At 47.9% G+C, this 26,323-nt stretch overlaps 1 protein-coding gene across 13 annotated transcripts in view; it reads left to right on the forward strand.

Moving 5' to 3' along the window:
• Positions 1–26,323, forward strand: part of CACNA1B (calcium voltage-gated channel subunit alpha1 B) — a 297,887-nt gene that overhangs the window by 83,196 nt on the left and 188,368 nt on the right. For all 13 annotated transcript variants that reach the window (XM_057407342.1, XM_057407353.1, XM_057407354.1 and 10 more), the window contains 3 exons: positions 17,468–17,559; positions 19,721–19,873; positions 24,063–24,250. In XM_057407342.1, the coding sequence (XP_057263325.1) occupies positions 17,468–17,559; positions 19,721–19,873; positions 24,063–24,250 (433 nt within the window). The remainder of the gene's footprint in view (positions 1–17,467; positions 17,560–19,720; positions 19,874–24,062; positions 24,251–26,323) is intronic.

The following is a 26,323-nucleotide window of genomic DNA, read 5'->3' on the forward strand; positions in this document are numbered from 1 at the left end:
GAGCATGCTGCTGTGGTTTGGGGTGCTGACGTCCATAGCAGAAAGCCTGAAGGTACTCTAGGACCAGCTTTGTGATGGGGCACGAGCATCATCAACAGCCAGGAGCTCTCATCTGCTCCTGCTTGGAGCTCCCCTGCTCCTTTCTTCTTCCCTTGAAGAAGAAGCAGGAGGCTCCGCTGCTCCTTTCTTCCTTTTGTTTCTCAAGCAGCCTTGATCTGCTGCTCCTCATGTGCTGAACAATTAGCTTCTACATTTCCCAGTGAATTAGTGGTGGCTGGTCCTGTCACTGCGAACATTAGCTGGAAACTTCATTATAGAAAGAAAGCACAAAGTCGGGTGGCGAAGGAGATAATTGCCTTTCTAATATCGTTATGGCTGGGCTGGTGAGCCTTTTATCTCAATCCGTGTACTCCTCGTGGCAATACAATAACAGGCAAGGATTAAAATCTGCTGGCTTATCACTTGCCTATGGCAGCCAGAGCCATTTTCTCCCTGCAGTGGGGGGAGTTTGTTAGAGAAGATTTCAGGTTAAACAACTGGGGAAGGGGAAGGAAAAGGGGGAGAAGCCTTTTGAGCTGCTTAAGCAGCCTGGGTGGAGATGCACCACCCTGTGTGTGTTTGTGTTCAGAGATGGTGCCGTCCACGGCTGGGGTGCCACAGTCTGATGTGAATTGAGCTGTGGATTTGGAGCACAGAGAAGGTTTGACCTGATTGATGTGTGCAGGAAGCAGTTTCTCCACTGGGGCTGTTGTGTGGCCTGGTCTGTCAGCACTCTTCTTTGAGCAGTCCCTTCTGTCACTGTGGAGGTGCAGGGATGGGAATGACAGGTTCCTGCTTGGATGGGGAGGATGCAAACCCTAGAGCAGCAAAGCAGAAGGCACTTGAATTAGTGTTTGGGAAATAGCCTGGGTTTATGGGCTTGGGTCTGAGCTGGTCTTTGTGGTGATCATTGTGTTGAGGCATGGGACTTCACTGTATCTCCATTTCTCAGCTGGTGATACCAAGAGAATGTGTTTGCTGTGCTGCTTTTCTATTGCTGTCTTCCTCAGGCTTTCAAAAGTCACATCTACATCCCTGGGACCTCCATGGGGCACTGTGCTCTCCTCTCCATCCTGATGCCATCGGCTACGGGATGCATAGCAGGGGCCCGTTATCAGCCTCCTGCTTCCAACCCTCTGCCCTTAGCTGATCCCATACCAAGGGCTGATGCTATAGAAGACAGCTCCTGGTCCTGTCCCACCAGGAAAGCCTCCTTGCTGTTTCACTCTGAGCAGCAGTGGTGCTCTCACCTCTGCTCTGCTCACCCTGGCTGAGCACGGAGAAGGGAAGAGTTGATCTGGACAGCTGATGGAATTATAAAGCACTGAAAAGGTCAGAGTGATACCGATTGCTGTTATGTTTCACAGAACATAAGAGGCATTAAAATTCTGCTGTCTCATTTGTGTAACAAGGGAGAAAATTGTAATGAGAGGGAAATGAAAAAGGGGAAAAATGCCTTCCTTCCTGCAGCTGGGTCAGGGAGATGGGAACCGTGCGGGTTCAGCTCTTGTGACTGTCACTGAATTCAAGGGGTCGGATGTAGCTGCGTGTGCAGGTCCAGCCTCTCATTTCTATGTAAAGGAGTTCAAAATCTTGCTGTGGGGACACTCACTGATGTAATGAATTTGGTGGTCTCAGCTTTCTCCTTGTTTTGGGCTCACTACTGTGGTCTTTGGCAGAGCTTGTGCCCAAAATCCAGGAGGCTTGGGGGGATGGGAAGACCTGTCAGGTCAGTTTGAAACTATTTAAGCTGGAAAAACAGGATGTGAGGATGAGTTTCTGGCTCAGGCAGAGGTGTTGAGGACTGGGATGGAAATGGCCAGGTTGTGTGTGCATTCAGTATTACTTGCCCCCAGTGTTGCATTCACTCCCAGTCCCCTCCTTAACCCGATGATGCAAAGCCCACCTTGAATCCCTGCTCTTTCTCAGCAATCTGCGTTTGTGTCTGACTGAGCTTTCGTGCCATTACCACTGTACCATGCCAGGCTAGGGGGGCTCTGCAGCCCCAGCACAAGAAGGATGTGGAACTGTGGGAGCCAGGCCAGAGGAGGCCACATGGAGATGCTGCGAGGGCTGGAGCAGCTCTGCTCTGGAGCCAGGCTGAGAGAGCTGGGCTGGGGCAGCCTGGAGAAGAGAAGGCTCCTGAAGGGGAGACCTGAGAGCAGCTCCAGTGCCTGAAGGGGCTGCAGGAAAGCTGGAGAGGGGCTTGGGACAAGGGCCTGGAGGGACAGGCCAAGGGGAATGGCTTTAACCTGCCCGAGGGGAGACTGAGATGAGCTCTTAGGCAGAAGCTCTTCCCTGTGAGGGCGCTGAGGCGCTGGCACAGGGTGCCCAGAGAAGCTGTGGCTGCCCCATCCCTGGCAGTGTTCAAGGCCAGGTTGGACACAGGGGCTTGGAGCAAGCTGCTCTAGTGGAAGGTGTCCCTGCCTGTGGCAGGGGTTGGAGCTGGAGGAGCTTTAAGGTCCCTTCCAACCCAAACCAGGCTGGGATTCTACTGGGGAATCTCTCAACAATAGAAAAGGGCCAGCATAGAATCATAGAATAGTTAGGATTGGAAAGGACCTTATGATCATTTAGTTCCAGTCCCTCTGCCACGAATCTGTGCTTCTCAACAAGCTGCAAGAAACCAAAGGCGTTTCCTTGCCTGCCAGAAATGTGTTTTACTGTGGACTGCTGTGACAAGCAGCACACTCGTATAAATATCAAAGTGCAACCACTTATCTGAGCCATCAGCAGCTGAAGGGGTGAGTGGGATTCCTTGAGCCATCCAGCTGGGGTCAGTGGCTGTGCACGAGCACTGCTGGCACATATGGGCCTCTCATGGGGTGACCTGCTGCCCCAGCTCTCCCACATGGCTCTGAAGGTGAGGGAGATGCAGGCAAGCAATTGTCTCCATGTCAAATACTCGGACCCCACTCCATATCCTATGGGAAGGGGGTATGAGCTAACTTGGGGTGAGGGCAGGCTCCCTCCAGGCTCGAAGGAAGGCTGCCTGGAAATCCAGATTTTTCCCTAGTGAGAAATAGTGGAGGAAAACTCCTGGTTCCGGAAGTTTTTGTTTCAAAAGATAGCTTCCCTTTGGAGGTTTCAACTCTATTTTAAGTGGAAATGCCTGCTTTCAGCCAAGCTTTACAGTATCATTGCAGTTAAACCCAACCAAATCAAAATAAAATCTCAAGTTGTATTTGAAATCAAAATGAAACCAAAAAGATTCATGATTTCCCACTGTAAAACTCAAAGTGATGTTTCCCTGAAAACAAACATTTTTTGGTGGAAAAAAAGGCATTCTTCAGCACAAACCCCCCTTCTTTTGCTGAGTGCTTTTTCTGAGAACTAGCAGTGATTCCTGATTTGCTTCAATTATTGCCACTAAGGTGCCCTCTATTTGCATTTTGTCAGGGCTGCTCTTAATGGAGCAGTTACAGAATGCAGTGTTTTGTGCTTTCTTCTGCTGTTTCTTTTAATTGAGGTAGTGTTTAGAGCTCTCAAACATAATGGCAATGCCCTTGTGCTGGGTGCTGAGTGCTCCAGAGCTGTTGGCAGCGTCTGGCATGAGCTATGGACTGGTCCAGGGAAGTTGGGGAAAGCAGAATGGAAATGGGAAGAAAGCAGAGCAAGTTGCTAAAGGTCCCCAGACAAGGAGGATGTAAACTTTGTTTAGGTGCTTCTCCCTGCTGGTGTCTCCTCAGACCTTGGTGTCTGGGTGCATTTCATTCCCAGCCCTCTGTCAGCATCCCAGTGCCCTGGCTTGAGGATTGATGGAGGAATTACCAAGTGAAGTTCACCTGTGTGCTGTAGGAAGATAGACTTGGTGGTGATGAGGATGGGACAAAGCCCAGTGCCACCTCACAGCAGCAGCCCGTGCCTGGAGCTGCTACGTGCACATCTGGAGCTGCCTCCTTCTGCTGTTTCCAGGACTACTGGAGGAAGGAATCACTCGGCATATCAAACTGGAGGGAAGGAGATGACTAAGCAAATGTCAGAAATGCTTACTCTGGAAAGCACACTGCCTCTCCCTGCATCTTCCCTGGTTGCAGCTTAATGTTATCTCGACAATGGGCTGCTCTGTGCAAACTCAGCGTAATGCCAATGGAGTGGGAGAGTGCTCAGAGGTCTGAGGGAGACCCCAGAGGTGGTTCCCTGGTGGGTGCAGCCCCAGCACTGCATTTCTGGGGAAAAACTCAACCAAGTTGGGTGATTAAATGAGACAGGATGTCCAGGCCAGGGGAGGAACTGAATGGGCAGGGACCAGAGCTGGGTACTACCAGCCCCTTAGGATTTAAACCAAGTAAAATATGAAGCACCTCCTTCCTAAAAAGCACAGCTTAAGCAGGAGGGGTATATTATAAATTAAAAACAGCAGCATGGAGTGAAACAGTGACTTGTCTTGCTCTCTCAATAATTAAATTTGTCAGGTCTTAAAGCCACTCTTGCTACTCCTTGTTCCACCTGACCCATGCACTTTGGACAGCAGAGACTGCCACCGCTGCTTTTGGTTTCTTTTCCTGTGCTTATGCTTTTCTCTGCTGCTGTAGAGGCAAGCCTGAAATGATTTAGCTCCTAACGAAACACTTAACTCTGGTGCTGAAAAGCTAGGGGGGTTTTCTGGACCATTTCACAGCAATAGGCTGCATCAACAAAAAGCTTCTGATGCTGTTGGCCTACATCCCAAAGCCCTCAGTGCTATATTCTCCTTGTCAGAAAGATGCTGTGAACCATGGGATGCTTCTCATCTCTTCTGCAGCTGTCTAAGAGATTCCACACTGATCTTTCTCCTGCCCAGTAACTCAGGTCTGTCTTTTCACAAAGAAAACTTGCTGCAGCAGACCAGTGGTGCCAATGAACAGTCTTCTCTGGTGCCTGCTGCTGTCTGCCTGGATTTCAGATGGCTCCAGCTCACTGGCAAGCTTGCCTGTCTGGTCAGTGGAGTGAAATGAAGCTCTGAAACCCATGACTGATACAAGTGCAGCATCCCCTGGAAATCTACAGCTTCCATCTCCGCTTGTCCAGCTTGGAACTGCCCGATAGGCTCAAAGGGACTGCTCTGGAAATCTGTGAAACTCAAACATTTGCTGCTTGCTGGGACCTGGTATGTTAGCGTTTTAGCCCAGAGCATGTATTTTTCAATGGCTGGATTATACAGCCCAGAAACATTGAGTTTAGGATGAAAATGCTGCCTGGCTTTTATCTGCAGTGATTCCAGAGTTCTTAACAGCCCAGCGGAGAGGAAAAGCCTCTGTTATCTGAGCTAAGAATTAATCTAAGAACATGCCCCTATCCTGTTACAAAGATGTCTCTTCCATGCACCAGTGACATTGCTCTGCCCCTGAGGTCCCACACGTTCTGCTCTATGGGACCTGGTGGCACTGCATGCTCCCATTGCTGACTGAGCATCCGTGCGCTTGTGTTTGTTTTGGGAAGGGGGTTATCGTGTCTGGTAGATGAAAAAGGGTAGGTAAAATAGCAGAAGAGTGGGCAGCTGTGGTATGGATGGTGGAGAAGGAGGAAAGGAGGACGGGCATGATCATGGGCATGTGTTGGACTGGTGTTCAGGTGATCCTTGTAGTCATTGAATGTTGCCTCCTGAGCATGCAGCAGCTATGCTGTGTTCTCTGAGCATCTTGATTCCCAGCCAACATGTACCTGGGTGCACCCAGGTAATTTGGTTTCATAGGCAGCAAGGTGTTTCTCAAATTCCTTTTACACCAGGACCTCGGTGTTTTTTGACTCCTGTGTAAAATAGCTGAGCACCACTGCTCAGGTTCGTAATGAAACCTTGGAGTTTCTGGTAAGTCTCCTCTGGGACGGTCCTCAGCAGGGCTTGTGCACAGGCAGATCTCTAATGGTGCGGAGGCATTGCTGAGATGTATTGCATTATGTTGCCACTATGCTGGGCAGAAACAGCCCTTGGAAGCTGCTGTGCTGCAACCAGCACTCGCCTGGGCTTGCTCTGAACCTTGCCAGCTGCAGAACTTGAGCTTCATCTATGCACAACAGGGGGGAAAGAGGAGGTTTAATTGTCGCATTCATGATGTACTGTTCTCCAAGCATAGGAGCCGATATGGCTAAATTACCCTGAAAGAAAAAGGGGGGGGAAGTTTACAATTTCTGTTTTCAGTATAGAAGGAATAAATTGTGACTTCCTCATGTCCACAGCCCAGCTTGCAACAGGTTTAAAGCATGGTACAGATGGCTGTGCAATTATTGCCAACATCTCCTCATTATATTAGATAAGGCCCTGGGTTTATTTAGCAGAAGCAGATGGAGGGAATACACAATATTTTAGATGTCTTGGCAAACTGTGTTTTCCTTAGAACAACATTGCATGTTTGCTGTGAGAGTTCTAGCCAAAAAAGATACAAAAAATCCTAAGAAAGAGCGAGTAAGATCTTTTGGGAGTGACAATGAGGAGTGCATGGACGAAGAGATATTACATGGCAAGTCTGATGATATCTGGTGCCTTATATTAATCCCTGTGACAAGAGGAGTGTTTCAGCTTTTATTTGGAAGTGTGTCTCTTCATGGCTCAGAGACTAAAGCTTGAAAACATGACCCTGGCTGCCTGGAAAAGCTGAGGAATCACAAGACAAATAGAGAGCCCTGATATGTTTTAGAGAGAAAAAAGGTCTTGTGGCTTTTAATAGAGCTTTGTTGATTTTGGGGCTGCTTCCTTGTGTGCCCACCGGCAGTGCTGCCCTTCTGAGCAAAGGGCACTTTCTACAGGTGGAAAAATGTTGGGGGTTTGGGTCATTTGAGCCTTTTGAAGTGTCCTGTGACCACGTGTAACAATGGCTAGGAACCATTTCCCTGGCCAACCTCTATCTGAAGGGAAGAAACCTGATCAAGCAGAAGAGTGAGGGTCTTTCCCTGCACAGAGGGACTGTGGCTGTTCCCTTTGTAAGGAAGTGCTGAAGGAGTGGTGGGTGCTTGTGCACCCACTAACCCCCTTTGATACTGCTTTGGTAAATTGGGTTTTACCACCTGGATGGTGTTCCTCTACAGTATGCAAGTGGCAGCATGAACTGAGTGTCACTCCTTGGGTGTAGCACGTGCTTGTGCTGGGAGGAACACAATAAGTAGCAGGCAGGAATAGAGGTGCAATGACGTGGTGATGGCAGCAGGAATCTGTTGATTGCCAGTATTTTGCTATGGTGTAGGAAAACCCAGGAACGCTTGACATCCTGCTGAATCTTCTAGCTAGGATGGCTTGGTTCAGTTTGTGGGTGGTTTTGGGTCTCAAGCTGGTCAAGTACACAAGTACATCCAGGTGTGGATGATGCTGATGATCCATTTTTGTCATCTATTTGGCTGTGCCAGTGAGACTTGGCTGGCTGAGTGCTGGAGAATGAACACAAAAACTGTGCAAATGTGGCAGCGTGAATTAAGTAACTCCATTCTCTACCTTCCCATTTATTATATTAACGTTCTTGGCTGTCATTTTGTACTCCGTGTTTATCCTTGCACATTATCTGCCCACCTCTAGATCATTACAACAATCTAGAGCAACCTGCTCTAGTGGAAGGAGACCCTGCCCGTGGCAGGGGGTTGGAACTGGATGATCTTAAGGTCTCTTCCAACCTGAACCATTCCATGATTGTGTGTTACAGGATTCAGCAGTGCAGTGGCAAGGTGGGATGGCTGGACTCAGGGGAAGGCCATCCCTCCCTGCACTCCCCCTGGAAGCTAGGGCATAGTTCAGCTGGTGGCTTGGAAAACCAAAACCTGAAGTACAGAGAGGACCAGACAACAGTAACCTAATGAGAAGTCTTCTTTCCACCCTGACAGGTGTTTTTCCTTCTCTTTTGTGCCATCCTTTGCTGGCTTCTACTTGCAGTCCTTCTCCAACAGCATCAGTTCAGCACCCCAAGAGGGAAGCCTTCAGCTCTTGTTCTGAACCATTTTGCCTTGCCTGTTAAACATCAGTGTAATTTGACAATGATGACATTTTCTTCTTAACTCTTGAACTGGGGACTGGCCATGTGCAGAGGGTGATGTGGTTCTGGTTCCAAAGGACACAGATTTCATCACCGTTCCCAGGGCGGTCTGGCAAGGAGGTTCTCATTTCATGGGTACTATAAGGAAGGAAGGAAGGTTGAGATGTGTTTTTGGTGATTTGGACCTCTTGCCTCCTGCAGTGATGTGCTGCCCTGCTAGCCCACCTGGCAGAAAGATGAACCCCAGTAACCTTCCCAGTGTCCCCTGTCCTTTGCCCGATTTCAAACCACCAACTAGTACATACCAAAGTCATGTTCCTTCAGACCTGCATGGCAGTGAAACGTGGTGTCTAGTTTGGGTGGCATTTTTCATACACACAGCAACTGGGGGGTTGTATTTTTCAGGAAAATGTCAGGTTTAAATCAAGTCAGAAATATTTGCAGGCTTGACAGGAATTACTTGCACTAAGAGGGAAAACACATTAAAAGTCAGAATGCTTAATTTTAGAACTTGACAAATGAAGCAAGCAATCCCTAACAGGGGGCTGGAACTAGATGATTTTTAAGGTCCCTTCCAACCCATTCTATGATTCATTGCTCTCATCTTTCCCCAAGTAAAAATACTTGAACCATTTTTGCTCACCCTGAAATTCCCCTCACCTCTCAGTCTGCTACTGAGTTAACCCCCCTCATAGCTTGCCCATCCCCAAGAGACCATGGGGTGCACTGTGGAACACCTCTCCAGGAGAGCACTTTGAGCTCCCAGCTGCTGCTCTGCGCATCCTCTGATGCCAGGTAAAAATTCTGGGATGCCCATTTCCAAGGACAGAAAGCAGCCTCTTCTCTCCTTTGTAATGTTAATGTAGTGAGGCTCAAGGTATGACCTACTTTGCAGCCACAGTGAAGTGCAGGATGGTTTTAACTCCTCTGTGCTCAGTTTTCCCAGCGTGAGCTCACTAAAATGTTTTGGACATGTGCTTTTTCCTGCTAGCTCTCATTGCATATTGCGAATGAGCCTCCTTTTCTGCTCCGTGGTGTGGCATGTTCACATCTCTCCTGCTCAGAAGCAGCAAGGGCTTATTTGAGCAATTGCCTCATAACCAAAGTATCTCCCTCTATCCTGGGTAGAAGCCAAGCTCTCAGCTCCCTGCACACTGCGAAACCTCACTCGTTTTGTCTGGGAGTCGCATACTGCTTGGTTGTTGTGTGTCTTGCTGGAGCAGAGGAGTGTCTACAGATGCTCCTCTCCTTGTCTTCTCCCTGGAATCTGGCTCAGGAATTACAGTCAGGAAAGTAGGTTGCAGGTGGTTTTAAGGGGGGGGAATTCTGCTCTCATTTTGCTTCATCTCCTCCCAGGAATCTCAAGCATTTTTGCCATAAAAGAGGAGGAGAGTTGTGTTCATATCTGGGCAGCTCTGTATGCGGAAGGCTGGTGGCAAATTAAATGCTGGCTGCAAAAGGCTCTTAAAAGTGAGACCAAGGAATGAATTGGCTGTTTGTGCCTCTGAAGCAGAGCAACCCCATTCTGTTGAATATTGTTATTCCCTCGGTGTATTTTATTTTGCCTTCTGTTCTCTTCATGTTACAGCTAAAGAGAGGTTTACCCTTCACCATAGAGAGGCTGTGTTGAAAAATACAGTTGATTATGAGACCAGCGTGTTGTTTTCTGAGCAAGGGGACCAGACTGAGTTGCTCTGAATGGGCTTTCGTTAAAGACTGGGACCCAGGACATTGTGTTGTAGATGTGATTTGAAGTGAAGGAGTTGGCTTAGACATAATATCATAGAATCACAGACTGGTTTGAGTTGGAAGACCATCTAATTCCAACCCCCTGCCATGGGCAGGGATACCTCCCACTAGACCAGGTTGCTCAAAGCAATTTGCAGGTATCCAATTAGATCCTCAGACTTGGTGTTGGTCATCTAAAGCAGAGGCAGAGAGCTGGTAAGCTGAGCCCTTTCACATGGGAGGGACTATGGGAGGGATTGGGAAATCTCCAGTGTGGAGTGATGCAGCCAACAGATGGACCTGGTAGTGCCATAAATTAAATGGTACAATTAGCATGCCAGATTTACTTATCGGCTCAGACCTGGTGTTGATGCTGTCTTTGGTAGTCAAGATAAAGCTCATACACCATGAAACCAAACTGAGAGAAAAGGGGCATCCTTCCAGCTCCTCTGGTCACCGTTTGCATGCAGATCTGTGCTGCGGCTGGGAGAAGGAGGGAGCAGCAGGACTGACATGGTGTAGCTGCAGTCTGAGCACAAGCCAGGCTTGGGCAATGCTGCCTGCACCCGAGGGGCTGGTTCATGGGCACCCCTTGGCTAGGTTCCTCCACCTTCAAGTCCAAGGTAGGGAAATCAGCCAGACCATGTCACCAGCCTAACACTGAGCAATGTCTTCAGTAGACACTGGGGAGTGAAGAAGGTGAAAAATACCCATTTTGATTTGCACTGCAGCTGAGGTGCCTCTCAGCAGACAGACACCCACTACTAACACTTACCACATCCTTCTTTGGCTTCTAGTGTGTGCAGCTGGTGTGGTTTTTCCCTGTGAATCATGCTCATCGGCTTCATCTGCTGCCAAGGCATTGTTATCTGTTGCTGGTTGGTATATATGAGGGAATGGGGGCAAGTGATGTCCTTTTGCCATGCTAGAGATTATGGTGCCTCCTTCTCCACTGTGGTTTCTGTTTGCTGTTGATGTTCCGTAGTCCTTGGAGGTCAGTGGCATGAGGACCTAATATTTCTTCTTGCAATGTTTCCAGTAACACCCTGTTTCTTATTCCCCTCCCTAATCCATCAGGACGTGCTGTTTTCCTCCTGTAGCTCCTCCACCCACTGCCTGACTCCACTGGAGCTCCCCTTGTGCAGGTGATTCTTGCACCCTCCTCCACCCAGGAACACGGGGTCCAGCCCTCACAGACATTCACTTGGGCAGAAGCTTCCCTGATAGGAAGCTCTCTCTTGGTGGCCACCTCCACTCATCACAGGATCTCCTGGATGGGTAGATGGTTCCTGGCCATTGTGCAGGGTGGATGCTGAGGAAGTTGGTGTTTCCAGATAAGCACCATTGATTCAAAGGCTGTGATGTGCACAGTGAGGCCAGTGGCTGCCCTGTGGTTGTTGGTGTGCTGTTGGTATTCCTGGTCCTGGAAAGTCTTGCCAGCTGCAGTCAGAAATGTGTTGTGTGCTGATTTGGGGTTAAAATGCTCAGAAAGCAGCAGCAGAGCAGCCTTCCATGGCGAATAGTTTGGGGGGGGGGGGGGAAGAAATGAAGAATATATATCTTCATAAATTTTTAATGTTCTGCATATGCTTTTGAAAGGAACACACCAGATAAAAAGCCCAGCTTCTTAGAATGGATTTTATGGGCCTTTTTTTTTGAGAGAAAAGAGTATTTTCCATAGAATCTCTGTTTTCAAAAGAATTATTTCTTTCCATTTAAGTTTTACTGTAAAATTCCCAAGTGTTCTCACAGTGGTGTGGGATCAGAAGGACCTTGCAGGTTTTCCCCTTGGGTTGCCAGCTTCCATGAACACCACAACAGTGATCCTGGTGGTGGTGACAGCTCCACAGGGAGTTAGGGACCTGCTTCACCCCCTGGGGTGGGGTAATCAGGAAGGATTGGGTGAGCAAGAGACACAGATAGAGGCAACAGTCAGCCTCCGGGCTGCCCATAGATGATGGAGGAAGTGTCTTTAAACTAGTCAGCCAATATTGATGAAAATCTTAGTTTTATTCATTTTTCCTGTTAGTTCCCATTTCTTGGGTGTCACTGGGGCTTGTTCAACATTGTCAGCCTATGCCCAGAGTCAGGCCCTGGGAATGGGGGTGATTTACTGGAGTTTTCTGTACATCTATCAGAGGTTTTGGGATTGATGCTGCCAAAGTATCCGCATTAGCTGGGGTTCAGTATATGGGTAGGAAGTGGTGGTTGCTGTTTCTTTTCATAGGACAGCTGCTGTGCAGCTGGCTACCTTTATCTTTATCTTTCTTTTGAGGGCAGCTGTCTGGTGGGTATTTATCCTTTCTCCTAATCCACTGAAGAGATTGATTTGGTTCTCAGGAATGGGTGCTTGGGATAAGGTTTCTGGAAAAAATCCCTGTGTCCACTTCCTAGGACTAGAGTTGTAATAAATAGCAAGGTGACATAAAAAATACCTGCAATTTATGCCAGCAATTCCTGCTCTAGCGGGACCTGCCCTGGCACTGGTGTTGTCCAGTGTTGAGAACCCCTTGGAAGTGTTAATCATTCTTAGTTATTGATCCTGCTGGTTTTTGCTGTAGCTGTATGTTATCTGCTAACAGGCAGACACACTGAAGCTACTGAACTTGCAGCCAGATCCAGGTCTCTGCTACACATCTCATGCTGCCTCTGTTGTGACTTATAGAGAGTGATATCATGGTACTGGGAGGAAAACGTGCTCCATCACCTGCAGATACATGTGTGTGCTGAGTGGGGCCTCACAGCTGCTCTTTGCTGAGGCTGGACCCATGGTGTGGTTGTTCCTACGAGCAGAGATATGTATAGAAAGCTCTGTATTTTTGATCATTTCTTCTTGGTTCTCACTTGGGACATCTGTGTTTCTGTTTCTCCTCCTCTTCCTGCCTTGGGGGAGATACAAAACACCTCTGTCATCTGCTCCCAAAGAGATCATCTGGAAGAACTGGAATGGATCCTTATAATAGTCTTAAAACGCCTAAAGGGGCTTACAGGAAACCTGGAGAGGGGCTTTGGACAAGGGCCTGTAGGGACAGGCCAAGGGGAATGGCTTTAACCTGCCAGAGGGGAGACTGAGATGAGCTCTTAGGCAGAAGCTCTTCCCTGTGAGGGTGCTGAGGCGCTGGCACAGGGTGCCCAGAGAAGCTGTGGCTGCCCCATCCCTGGCAGTGTTCAAGGCCAGGTTGGACACAGGGGCTTGGAGCAAGCTGCTCTAGTGGAAGGGGTCCCTGCCCGTGGCAGGGGTTGGAGCTGGAGGAGCTTTAAAGTCCCTTCCAGCACAAACAAGGCTGGGATTAATACAATCCCATGAAATCCACAAAAGGCAATTAAGGCAGGAGGAGGACAAGGTGGGGATGATTCTGAGGAGCAGGATTGGCTTTTCCCTCCTCCAGTCCTCAGGATTCAGAGATCTGGGGCTAAGCGTAAATGGGTTTCAAGGCATTTTCTTTGGGCAGGGCTTCAGGAAGGAGCTTTGTTACCGGGGAGCTGTAAAAAGTGCAGTGTTGTAAGACAGCATGTGTGTCTTGCTGAGGCACTACACAGAAACCCTGAGCTCTGAGGTACTTTAAGAGATTGCTTGCTAATTATTTATGTTAGTATAGCATTCAGGACAGGAACTTCCTGTTTATTCCTTGCTTTCTTTTATACCCAAAGGAATAAGCTGCTCTTATAATTCATTCCAGGCTTTGCTAGAAGAAAAGTTATCAGGCATTTATGATCAATTCAGTCTGGTCTCTGGAAGCAGATGTCAGTCAGAGCATGTTAGTGGAGGTGGTGGTACAGAAAGCAGTGTTTAACCAAGTTATTGTGAAAGTGAGGAATGGCTGCAGCAGTGCTGAGCCACTGCTGGGCTGGCAAGATGTGTGCTCAGATCCTCCATAGCAGCACAGCATAGAACCACAGACCGTTTATGTTGGAAGGGACCTTAAAGCTCCTCCAGCTCCAACCCCTGCCACGGGCAGGGACACCTTCCACTAGAGCAGCTTGCTCCAAGCCCCTGTGTCCAACCTGGCCTTGAACACTGCCAGGGATGGGGCAGCCACAGCTTCTCTGGGCACCCTGTGCCAGCGCCTCAGCACCCTCCAGGGAAGAGCTTCTGCCTAAGAGCTCATCTCAGTCTCCCCTCTGGCAGGTTAAAGCCATTCCCCTTGGCCTGTCCCTACATCCCTTGTCCCAAGCCCCTCTCCAGGTTTCCTGCAGCCCCTTCAGGCACTGGAGCTGCTCTAAGGTCTCCCCTTCAGGAGCCTTCTCTTCTCCAGGCTGACCCCTCTCTATGAACAAGAATGGTTTAATGGTCAGCCGTCCTGCTTGTATAAAGTCAAATTACATGGAAGAACTTATCTAATGAGATTTTGTTGCACTTAAATACTTGAAGCACTACCAAAGACAACATCCTAAGCCTACCAAATCTGTGTGCCTGTGCAACCTGTTAAGATACAAAAAGAGCTGTAGATCAAATCATTTATTCATTTTTGTGAAGTTTTCTCCTAAAATCTTTTCTTTTGCTGCTTGTGTTGTGGTTTTTTTTACCTTTCACTGCAGATTTCCATCACTGGCTCACCCTTCACCTCTGCTTTGTTCCCAGCTGTTGGCTGTGCAGCCAGGGATGCTTTGGTGGGATTGCCAGGACGTGCTTGTCAGCCAGTTCAGTTGATCTCTCTATTCCTCTTATTTTTAATGATCATTTCTGACTTGCTCTGGCCTAACTCACAGTGGCTGCTGTGAGCTTTCAGCTGGAGTAGGGTAGAAGGTAAACCAGAACGATTCCACTTAGGCAGATACTTCCCTCACTGGGGCATTCTTCCATGCATGTCTGAATGGTTTAGAGGAAAGAAACTCTGAGCAGCTGTAAATCAGCTTTGGTTCTGCAGTGAGAAAAGGCACCATCTCCACCCTGGGACAGCTAAGGAAGTTCAGGTTAGATATAAGGAAGAAGTTCTTCCCTGTTGAGGGTGGTGAGGCATGGGAACAGGTTCCCCAAAGAAGTGGTAAATGCTCCATCCCTGGCAGTGTGCAAGGCCAGGTTGGACAGAGCCTTGGGCAATGTGGTCTAGTGTGAGGTGTCCGTGCCCATGGCAGGTGGTTTGGAACTGGATGGTCTTAAGCTCCTCTCCAACCCAAACCATTCTATGATTGTATGACTCTATGGAACATGTTGGATGCCCACTTGGGTTTTCTCACCTCCTATCTCATTTACCTGCAAGGCTCAAATGTGAATTTTTAGACCTAGAGCCAGCATCTCACCCCTGTGGCCTTCTGTTTCTTCTCCCAAACATGGCTTTTTTTTTTGGAGGCAGCTGTGGTTTTTATTCTCTCTAGGCAAAACCTGGCCAGGGCTGTATTGTTTTACAGGAGTGGCTGATTCATGTGCAGATGTAGCAGTGACAGCTTAGCTGTACAGTCATGGATGCTTTGCACGATTCAAGTGTGATTTGATAGGATCCTTGGACCAGCTCTCCAGCTGTGGGAGATGCTGGGCTGCGCAGGTTAGCAAGAGGATCACTGTGCTGGTGATGTGGGAGTTAATGAAGGATTAGGGGTCTTGGTTTGGGTGGAGAGATCGGGATGTTGTGCAGTTGAAGCCAGTTGTTTTCAGCATCAAGCCTATTTAGGAAGACAAGACTGTAATGAAGACCCCCAGCCACTGGAACGTTTACTGGCACCATGGGACTAATTGATGGTGTCCCCCATTCACTCCCATTTCCTTTCTGAATTTAGAAAGAGAAAGATGAAGTACCAAGCACCCCTCAGCTTGCACCAGGAACCAGGGCTCTGCCTAATGACAAGCACAAATCCATCTTAGCTCACTGGAGACTAATTGCGCTGTTAGTAGCAACATCCAAGGTGGATGTTGAAGATTATCTTTTGACTTGGAGTGTGTGCTGTTCCTAGACTGCTGAGGTGTATAAGTGAGCAATTAAGTTGTGAGGGTGGAGGGAAGAAGAGGAATGTAATCACTGGCACGGGTGCAGAAGATGGAATTAGAATTCTCTGCGTGTGATGGTTCTTGGTTTTAAATGTCTCCTGTTGCTTTATGTTCAAACTGCAGCGACAGAGCTGATGTAATGTGAATTTTCTGGTTGTGAAACTGTAGGAACAGGTGTCCTACAGAAGAGATCCTCTGCTCCTCGGGTCCTGGCTTGCTGCTGCCTCTCTTGCCATCCAACATCTCAGCATGCTTTTTTCCTGATCTCCAGCACCTCCTGCTGATGGAGTCTGGCCCTTTCCGCACAGCAATGCTGATCCTGCTCTTCCCTGGCCCGTGCTTGGCAGCGGTGCTAAGTCAGTCAGTAAGGCAAGGACAGGGTTTTTATCTGACTGTAGCCACGTCCTGCCCTGCCGAGTTTGCCAGGCATCCTGTGTGATACGTGGTGCAGAGCAGAACTGTATCTCTCCTCTTGAAAAACTCTGCTTTCTCTTGTATTTTTTTATGGCAACTGGCCACTTTGCTGAATGCTCATCAGTCAGTTATCAGGAGCCAAGAGAAAGGGCTCCTGGCGAGGTGCAGATACATCGTGGGTGCTCTGCGCTTCTCAGAGCATCTTTCTGCTCCAGTATGGGACACTTGCTGTGCTGGATGCTTAAGCCCCATAGAACTACCTAGGATTCATTGTCCGAGCCTGGAATCCTCCCTCTAGCTCTGTCCATGGCAGCTCTGGAATCCCAATTTCCAGCCAGGTTTCCAGGTCTCTCCTGCTGCAGTAACTCCTGGGGAAGGGTTGGCAAAATGTCTGATTATGGTCAAGGTTGGGTCTGCCCAGGCAGTGCTTTCAGCAGTTGTAGTTAACGAAGTGGTGGCATCTCTTATGCAGGGTACCAAGTGGCTGGGGCTCGCAGACCCCACTAGTGGGCTGGTTGCTCGGCCACTTCCACCTGGGGGCAAACCTGGCAAAACCTCATGGCAGTTGCTATAATCACTTTAAAGGGTGCAGTTGATGGGGAGCTGGTGAGAAGCCTTTTGCTGTGGGCTGTGTTAGTGTTAGGGGACCTCTGTTTTAAATCAAGAATAGTTTTGTTGAAGCATCATGGGAAGTGCTGCAGTAATTAATGAAGGCAGTTTTGCCTTGCTCTCTGTGGGGTACTGTGCCTGGCAGGGTCTTCACTTAAGGAGTTTCCATCATTGTGACTTGTGTGACAAGATTTCCTCCTTTGCTGTGCCCTAGAACACTGAAGCCGTTTCATTTTCTGTGCAGAGCACTTACGTTTTGAAGGGTCGCTCTGTTTTGGGGCTATGTTTCTAACCAGAGTTACTGCAGATCAGAAGAAACACTTGCTCCCTGCTCTCTGGATATTCTCCTCAAATAAGCTGCTCTGAACAAAAATTAATGTTGCACACACAGAGTAAATTGTATAACTGGGAACTGCTTCAGATATTAGGAAATGCCAGACATCAGTACTCGAGGGATTTCTGAATTCATTATAGGGAAAAGCTCATTTCTAGCTTAACATTCCTTCTGAAAATGGTGTATGCTTTCCTATAAGCACAAGGTGCTGCTCTTTAATGGCCCAAGCCAGGCCTGCTGTCTGTGTATAAATGGCCTCATATCAAGCAGATATTGTGAATTTTTATAGTCTGAGCAAGGCTCAGCAGCTCTGGAAGAGCATGTGAGTTGACGGTTTTCAGTGGACTCAATCTGCAGTGTGATCACAGGTGGAAAGTTTAAAGCAGCTTGAATGTTCCCAGGTTTTACTCACCACTTATCCATGCTTTGGAAAGAGGAATTTGTATTTAATGTCAATTTCCCCCCTCTCTCCTCTTTTGCATTTAGGATTCTAGCAACCGCTGGGACTGATTTTGACCTGCGGACCCTGCGAGCCGTCCGAGTGTTGCGACCCCTGAAGCTCGTGTCAGGAATCCCAAGTGAGTGTCACGATAACATCACCTTACAGCCACAGGGGCTCTGTACCTTTTGGGGTGTTACAAGCTTTTCTCGGCAATATTTCCTTCCCCTGCTTCCCTGTGGTCTGTGGCTCTTGCCCTTGCTATGCTCTGGTTTCCTGCCATCTCATTCTGCATACAGCCAGCTGATTTCAGCACTGTGCTTCCAAACTTGCAAGTGAGCGGCAGGGATTTGTCCTAAGACTCCTTTGCCTTTTGGGGTTGAATTAATTCTCTGGGCTGTGAAGATCTGAGACCCAAATTCTGCAGCTTTTAGACCCCCGAGCTTGGATCTTCTGACAGATTTTACCAGCTGAGCATCTTGCAGCGGGGATTTTGCCTCTTTAATAACAAAGGCAAAGAGCGGATAGAACTTGCTCTTGCCTACTCAATGAGCAACTTGATATATTTTATGTGTTAACATGAAGGGTCTGAATGCTCCAGTGAGGAGCTGCATCATGCCTTGCTGGTGCCCTGAAGCCATCAGACTCCCAACCCCATTGCTTAATGCCTTTTTATTTGTCACTCTTCACCAGCCACTCTGAGGGTATTTCATTTCTGAATGTTGAACAGAAAGGTTTTTCCCTGAAGCAAGAGCCAGTGAAAGGGAACTGCTGCTCTGTGGGATGCTCTGCTCTTCTCTGCATTAACCCCTCGGCAGCCAGGCTGCTCCCTCTGCTCCACCAGCTCTGTCCCTGTACTGGCTGCTTCGGGGCTGAAATGTCAGTGCTGTAGAAATCCAGCCAAGGGTTATGCTTTGTAGTAACAGCACCCAAATTTCCTGAACTCGGCATCCTTTTCATGGACAATCTGAATTCCCATACAAGATTTGCCCTTGGCTAGCCTCAGCAAAGGGTCATTTATTAATGGGATCTCTAATAAGGAGGTGCTTCTGATGTTTTTTCATGGACTTTTTGCTTGTGTAAGGCACTTATGGTGCTGTGGTAGTGACAGGACATCAGAGAAGTAAGGTGGCCCTTCAGGGGTACCCCTGTCCTGCTGTGGGTTGCATGTTCCCCCCGGGGTGATGTGCTCTCCCACCCAGTGATGTGTCCTGGACCAGCACAGTATTTTCCCACAGGGCATTAGTCGCTCTCCTGGTTTTTAGTGATGCTGTGGAGGCAGCACAAGCATCTTATTTGCTTTTCTTCTGCATTCTCAGTGTTCTTCCTGTCCAACAGGTCTTTGTGCTTTTTTCCTGCATGCGCCCGTATTGACCTCAGTAGTGTTGTACAGGGTGGCAAGACAATGATGATCCTATATTTTCCAGCCTTAGGACAGGTCACTAAGGGACGTTTCAGCTGATGCTTATCACTGAAGGTTTTTTGTTATGCGTGTCTGTTTGATGTTATCTGAAACCTCCATCTCCAGGCTTATCTCCCCTGGGTTTAATTGAAAATGAGTTTTAGTGCCAGCGAAAAGCTATGGATGGATAGCCCTGGAGACAGGGTTGTGTTTCTCCAGAGTCAGGGTGTGACAGGCACAGCAGCATCATGGCTGTTCTGTGTGTCATGACAGCAGCAGGGGCAGCTCCAGTGTAGCTCAGTGCTCCCTGCTCTCCCTGGCATGCCCACTGCTGCAGGGTCTGCCTTACAGACCTGCTCCCACTCCAGGCTGAGCCCTGGGACTCCACCAGCTTCAGAAAAAGTCCTTTTTGTGTCTCTGAGGCTTAAGAGAACTTGAATCTCATCTTTACTTCGAGTCTCCTTCCCTGTGAGGGTGCTGGGGTACCGGCACAGGGCACCCAGAGGAGCTGTGGCTGCCCCATCCCTGGCAGTGTTCAAGGCCAGGTTGGACACAGGGGCTTGGAGCAAGCTGCTCTAGTGGAAGGTGTCCCTGCCTGTGGCAGGGGTTGGAGCTGGAGGAGCTTTAAGGTCCCTTCCAACACAAACCATTCCATGGTTCTGTGAATCTGCAGCCTGAAGGAAAGAGGTCAGGAAAAGATAACTCCTGATGGTTTCTCTTGCATCTTGAGTGCATTATGGCTATTGCATTTTTTCATAGCACCCTGGGAAAGGCAGCTTTGCTTGGTATTGCCAGTCCTAAACTTCCCCTTAGACAGCCCCTCTCTCCTACCTCACCCCACCCCTAAGCCCTTGTTTTCCTTCCCTCACTGATTACCTGTTTTTCCTTGTCCCCACAGGCTTGCAGGTTGTCCTCAAGTCCATCATGAAGGCGATGGTGCCCTTGCTTCAGATCGGGCTGCTCCTCTTCTTTGCCATTGTGATGTTTGCCATCATCGGGCTGGAGTTTTACATGGGGAAGTTCCACAAAACCTGCTTCTCTAATGAGACGGGTGAGCTTTGAGCTTTCCTCCCCTCCCAGCACATTGTCATGATGCTTCTAGTCCCCTTCACCTCACCAGGATGCTTTCTGCCCTGCTCTTATGTTGCTTTTCCCTTTTCCACGTTCACTGCATTCTCTCCCTCCTTACCCACCTACTTCAAGACTTAACAGACTTTTGTGTTCACCTTACATGTGCCGAGCAGATTCTCCTCTCTGCTGTACCACCATGGTACCCCTGAGTGGGTTTCTCTCTGTCTACTCAAGAATGAGGGGAAGGTGCTTAGGGCTTCCTTTCATGGTAGAATTTATCTGTAGTACAAATACAGAACCAAATTCCTGTTCCAGCTTGTTTAAGGCTTTTTTGGGTTGTTTTTTTGGTTCACTGGTCTGTTTCCACTTTCACTGGGTTTATCTCCATGACAGCTGCTGAACGTTGAACTTCCTTGCAAGGTTTCTAGGGCATGTTGCATGGGTAGGAGAACTTTGGTGTGAAATAGTAAGATTAGAAAGACTGGGAGCAACCTGAAAGGCAATAGATGGAAGGCAAGGAGCCTTTTCATGGAGAAAGGATAAAAATGTCCTTCAAACAGAGAAAAACAAGGGAAATCAGGCACTGCAGACTAAATTATGTGTCTCCTTATGAATGAGGGATAAACCCCAAAAGGTGGAGGTGGAGAAGAAGGATGTTTCAAGACCCTGGGCTGGGACTGGTTGCCATGTCACAGGATCCATGCCCGTTTAAAACCAAAGAAGCCTAATTTTGCCATCTAATTCCTCAGATCTTTAAATATTCCTTTATAGTAGTGCTAATATGTGTTGGTTATCTGGGCTGTCCACAGCTGAAAACATTGTTCTTGTCTCCAAAAGATTGCAATTTAAGGTACAATTGACTGTCTTTAAACACAGTCTTGTATTTTCAGTGATTATCACTAATAGGTCTTAATATTGATTTATTTATATGCATTCAAATGGTAATAAAACAACACCCCTGCCAAATCTCTGGGCATCCTTCACAGCGCTTTCTAACAATGTGGAAGCAGTTTCATATATTCCCTTTACAAAAGCAGGGTGAAATTGTTTCCTTGCTTCCTATGTTAGTTAGAAAAACATAATGCAACTTGTGAAGGACAACCAGGTTGTATGATCTGGTTGGATGTGACTTGGAGCAAGCTGCTCTAGTGGAAGGTGTCCCTGCCCATGGTAAGGGGTTGGAACTGGATGAGCTTTAAGGTCCTTTCCAACACAAACCAGGCTGGGATTCTATCATTCCTGGAAGAAATGAAGTTTTGGACTGGATTTGTAGGATATGTCTATCTTTTTGCAGGGGGTGTGTGTTCATGCCAAGCAGAACACGTCTCAACCCACTGCAGCACCTCTGGGGCTATGCAACCATTACAGAGGAATAACAACAGTGACAATATAGGCATGTAGGAGGCAGAAGTGTTCTTGGCAGGGAGAAAGCAGTTACAAGTAGGTCTGCATTTTCTAGGAGCATTTTCAGGTGTGTTAAATTGCACCTAGGGTGGGTGATTTTTTTGCACCCTTCGTTTGCAGGTAGTGGCTGTAGTCTGAGCTCTGAGGTTCTTTTGGCCAGTGGTACTTACGGGTCGTATTTGGCTATTGGCCTAAAGAGAAGAGGGGTTATTTTTAACTTCCCTCAGAAAATAGTTAATAGAAAAGCAGAAAATAAATCCCAAAGCTGTGTTGTCTGCAGGAAACATTCCAGCATCAGTGATGACTGAGAGGTCTCTGTGCAAGGTGCAAGGCTTGGGGTCTGAGAGCAGATTTCTGTTGTGTTTAAGTGACTCTTGTTTGCTGGGTGGCTTCTGGCTAGGAATTGGGAGTGCAGCTGACAAACTGTTGTGTGTGTTGAATATCTCTGCATTACAGCACTCAGCATCTCAGTGAGAGGATGCAGGATCTCGCCTCCCCCTGAATCCACTCACCAGGAAGGTACCCTCATGAACAGGCACTGGCCCCTGCTTTTCCCAAGGGGTATGAGCTGGTTGTTGGATGAATGATGGGCATTGATTCCTCCTGCTCGGCGGGAAATTGCATGATGGTGTTTCTGGAAAGGCAGAGAGTGGTGAGGTTTCCTGGCGCTGGGGTCCCTTGTGAGCTGAGCAGCACAACATCCCACAAAACCATCAGCAGAGCCTTTTAAAACCTAAGTGCTCATCATCTTCAAAGAGGTGCATTAACAAGCACAGGCCTGATACCATGGGCTCCAAAGGCTGGCTTGAGTGTGGATATGTGAACCTCATTAACTGATGCCTCTGTCAGAGGGTAGCAAATTGGCGGAGGAGCTGTTCGTGCTTGTTTCTGTTCCAAATCCTCAAAGTGAGCAAACTCCTGGGATTTTTCCTGGAATCAGGAGCCACATGAGAGGTACCAGCTGTTCCTTCAGCACATCATGAAGGGAACAGAGTAGAGGTGTCAGCAGCAAATGTTGCTACAGCCCTGCTAATCCAGTAGCCTTGGGTAGGTCAGTAATAAGCGTCAACAGAGAGGGATGCTGGGGATCAGAACACAGCAAAAGGGTTATTTAAGGCCACTGCCACTCAGCCTGACAGGTTGTTCTGAGCTAGTGGAATCAGTTATCTATTTTAATGGAAAATGGGTAAAATTTAATGCCAGTGCATGTTCCAGTGCATGCCTGACTTGTTTTTCCCCTCCCTACATCCTCTGTGCTGACCTGTTCTGCTGGATTATTTTAAAGCAGCCACTCTCTGCAGCTCTGGAGCCCAAGTGCCCCAGAGCCATTCCAAGAGAGGAGGGCATCACATTTGTTTCCCATTTTACATTGAGTCTCCCCCTTTTCTCTGTCTTTCCTAGCCATGGGAGTAGGGACCAGTTCTGGTCTCCCTTTTAAAAAGGAGAGACGTTCACAGTAGGTGTGCCTTGCATTTTCAGAGCATTGCCTGGCAATAAAAGGCCAAACAGAGATTAAACTGGATCCTATTTTAAAACACACTCACAAATGGTCTGCAAGTGTTGGATTCGGTATTTTCTTTTTGCTTGTCTCACTAAGCCCTTGTGAAAGCCTGTGGTGGCCCATATGGGAGCTGGAGAGAGATGCCCTGCATTAAGGTGTTGAGTCAACAGGAAAACATGTCACACACTCACATATATATATCTCTATCTCCTGGAGCCACAGTGCCAGTCTTGTTTTCCTCCTGCAGGCTTTGCTCTATGGAATGATTATTCCTAATTATTGTTAGTGCTGATCTTGTTTTCCCCTGGTGAATCTGATTCTGTGCTGTTTGCTGCTCCATTACCATAACACGTCACTTTTAAACCCCTTTCATATCTCCCGAATTGCATCTCTGTGTAAACGGCAGTATTACTTAGTATATTTATTTACTTTGAAAACCCCAGGACTTTAGTCTTCCAAACTGCTCTGTGTTGGTGCTCTCAGCATCTCTGGAGGGCTGCAACACTTCACAGCTGAGCCTGGAAGATGCTGGCCACCATTCTGGCCATCCGCTGTGGTCTTTAACTATGACAGACTCATCCTCCTGTGCCTTCTGTGGGTCTGAAATGAAACTCATCAGAGAAACTCCATCCCTGCTGCCGACAAGCTGATGGCTGGATGCTTTCCCTGACAAGTGTACCTGCAATCTGCCCTTTTGGGACAGGAATATGAAGCTTGCAAAGAGGCTGGAGCTCTTAGTTCACCTCACAGACTGCTGTGGTCATACATTGTGAGGAAGCCGTGCAGCTGTGGTTTAACATTTGTGTTTGGGCAATCCTGGGGCTATCCACAGGCCACTCTTGCTTAAACCACTGGTGTAGAATTTGCCCTTTTGATTTCATGTCATAGGGCTGATATTTAGCACTGAACTATGCTGTATGAGGATGTCTGTTCAGCTTACAGTGTTTGAAGTATGCACCATTCCCAACCCCTTGCTTTTACCACACTGGGCTTTTTCTGTGGCATTCCTTATATATGACATGACCAAACACTGGGGCAAACTAGAAATTATGGGTACTTCAGGGATGGCTCTGCTCCACCCTGCCATTGAATCACCCCAGAGCAGTATATAAGTGATTACATGGGTTTAATCTCTTCTATTTTCCCACAGTGGCACAAGGAAGCCTGAATTCCACCCAGGCAGTGGTGTCAGGAGGGTGCAGCAGCACCAGCTGCTTGGCTGGCTTCAGCTGGTAACTTTTGCCCCTGTTGCTGTTCTCCGCAGGTGATGAGGTGGGAGATTTCCCTTGTGGAGAGGAGCCTCCTGCCAGGCAGTGTGAGAGTGGGACCACCTGCAGGGAGTACTGGCAAGGACCCAACTACGGCATCACCAACTTCGACAATATCCTCTTTGCTGTGCTCACCGTCTTCCAGTGCATCACCATGGAGGGATGGACCGACATCCTCTACAACGTGAGTCCACTGCTGGGTGCTGTGATGCGTTGTGGTAGTTTGTAAAAGGTTGTTCTGGGTAAAAGTAACTTAGTTTGTGCTTTTTTCCCTTATTGGTTAGCGCCCCATCCTGCTTTTTAGGATGATTTATCCTTTTTTCTTCAGGGTTGCTCTGTAGGTCCTGTAGCAGCCTTTGAACCACTGATGTGGTGTGAGGCTGCAGACTTGCTCACCTGCAACATGATGTCTTGTGGCAGCGTGGTGTTGCCGTATGTAAGAGCTAATGTTTGTTACTCCAAGATGCTACTGTGCTCTGCTGTAGGGTGGGTGAGTAGGTGCATGTTCTCATGATGCCCCATAATCAGTTACCAAATTGCACAGTATAGGGTGGCAACACCAGTGACTCGTTGATATTTTGTACTTAGAGGTTGACTGGGTACAGCCTTTGTGATCCAACTTGCAATCCACACCAGTGAACAGCATCAGATGGATGTTAGCACTGAGATCCAGTGCTAGTTTTGGCAACTCCAGTACAGCTTTACAAAGCCTTATCAGTCACCTTCACACCTGATATGACCCTGTTGGCTGTAGAGAGGATATACCAGGCTGAATTTCCACACTTAGGGTCTTTGCTGTCTGTGCCTCCTGCCAGCCAGAGCCATGCCTGTCACAGCCAGTCAAGGTCAAAACCTCTTGGTCAGTTTGGCTATTTTTCAGTTTTACAATTGGAAATACAATAGAGTAGAGCAAACTCACCCAGTTAGCAACAACTGAATGACTCCACTGGCTTTCAGGCAGTGCAATGCTCTCATCTGTGTCTCTAATTCATACCTACACATTTGAGGTGTCCTGTCTTGAGAGGCAAGCACCTAACCCTTATAACAGTTTGGGAATAGAGCCCTTCATCTGGGTTCCAGCATCTGTACCATTTTCCTCACAAAGTGTGAGAGCTGCTCTTCAGGAGCTCTTAAGGGACCTTTGTGTCTGTTGCAGACCTGTTCTCCCCAGCTTTGTGATTTACTTAGCTCTTCACGTGTTCCTGCAGTGGGTGTAAAGCGCTGTGGTTTGGGTATGGAGGGCGGTCCAGCTGATTTGGACTTAATTTTCTATGGTAGTAAAGGACTTTATCAGGTACAGAGCAGGAAGGAGAGAGTGAGTGATGGTGGGCAGCAATATATGGCTATGCTGGCTGCTTCTTTGCACTGATTGTAGAAGGAAGGACAATCTGACAGCTGAGCACAGATGGTCTGAATTACACCACACACTCCTAGCCAGAAGTGTCAATGTGGAAAAATAACTAAGGTAGGCATCAATAATGCCTCCAGACCAGTTCACTGGCCATTAAGACTACAAATTGACCAGTCTACTTCATTATGGACTCTAGACAGATGCTGGGCTTTTCCACAGAGCTTCCTGTGAGGGTTTCTGTAACAACAGAAAAGTGTTATTAATATCAGCCAGAGCAAATTATGTACAATTTTGCTGTGTTCGAAGCCAATATATCTGATTTAATACCTTCTCCATTTGTCCCCCGCTTTCTTCATTTCTTCCCGGTCTCTGCCCAGTTACAGCTGTCTCTAGAAGGGCCTGTTTCCCCACTGCATGCCCTTCCCTCACCCTGAAACTTCATCACACAAGCAGTTTTTCCCATTCTCATTCAGCAATCCTGCTCCTTCCTTCTAATGCCAACCATTGTAAGAAAAGCCCATTAGCATCCTGCTTGGAATTGATTAATCAATATGTGGTGTATTGGGTCAGCTTCTTCCAAACTGCCTTTAGTTCCACAGGCAAAAAAACAGAGCTTACTATTGGGGTATTGATTTTGGGGGTTGCTTTGAAAAGTATTATAGTATCATTCTAGATACCTGTTAATCGGAAACAGATGCCTGGATGAGATGCAGTTGAGTATTCGTTATATACAATGCCAAACACTGTCTGAGACCCCAGCTTAGGTTTTAATGCTTGGAGGGTTCATGTCTCTGTCAGACATGGGGGTCTCTTGTTATAAATATGGCTCAAATAAATTGACAAGAGCCACACCAATGAATCAAATTGGTTTATTGAGCAAGCGACAGCAAGCAAAACAGCGCTGGG

Source organism: Pezoporus wallicus, unplaced genomic scaffold, assembly GCF_028554395.1.
Source record: "Pezoporus wallicus isolate ANWC-B61680 ecotype Strahan unplaced genomic scaffold, APGP_CSIRO_Pwel_v1 contig_8234, whole genome shotgun sequence".
In the NCBI taxonomy this organism is placed as follows: Eukaryota; Metazoa; Chordata; class Aves; order Psittaciformes; family Psittacidae; genus Pezoporus; species Pezoporus wallicus.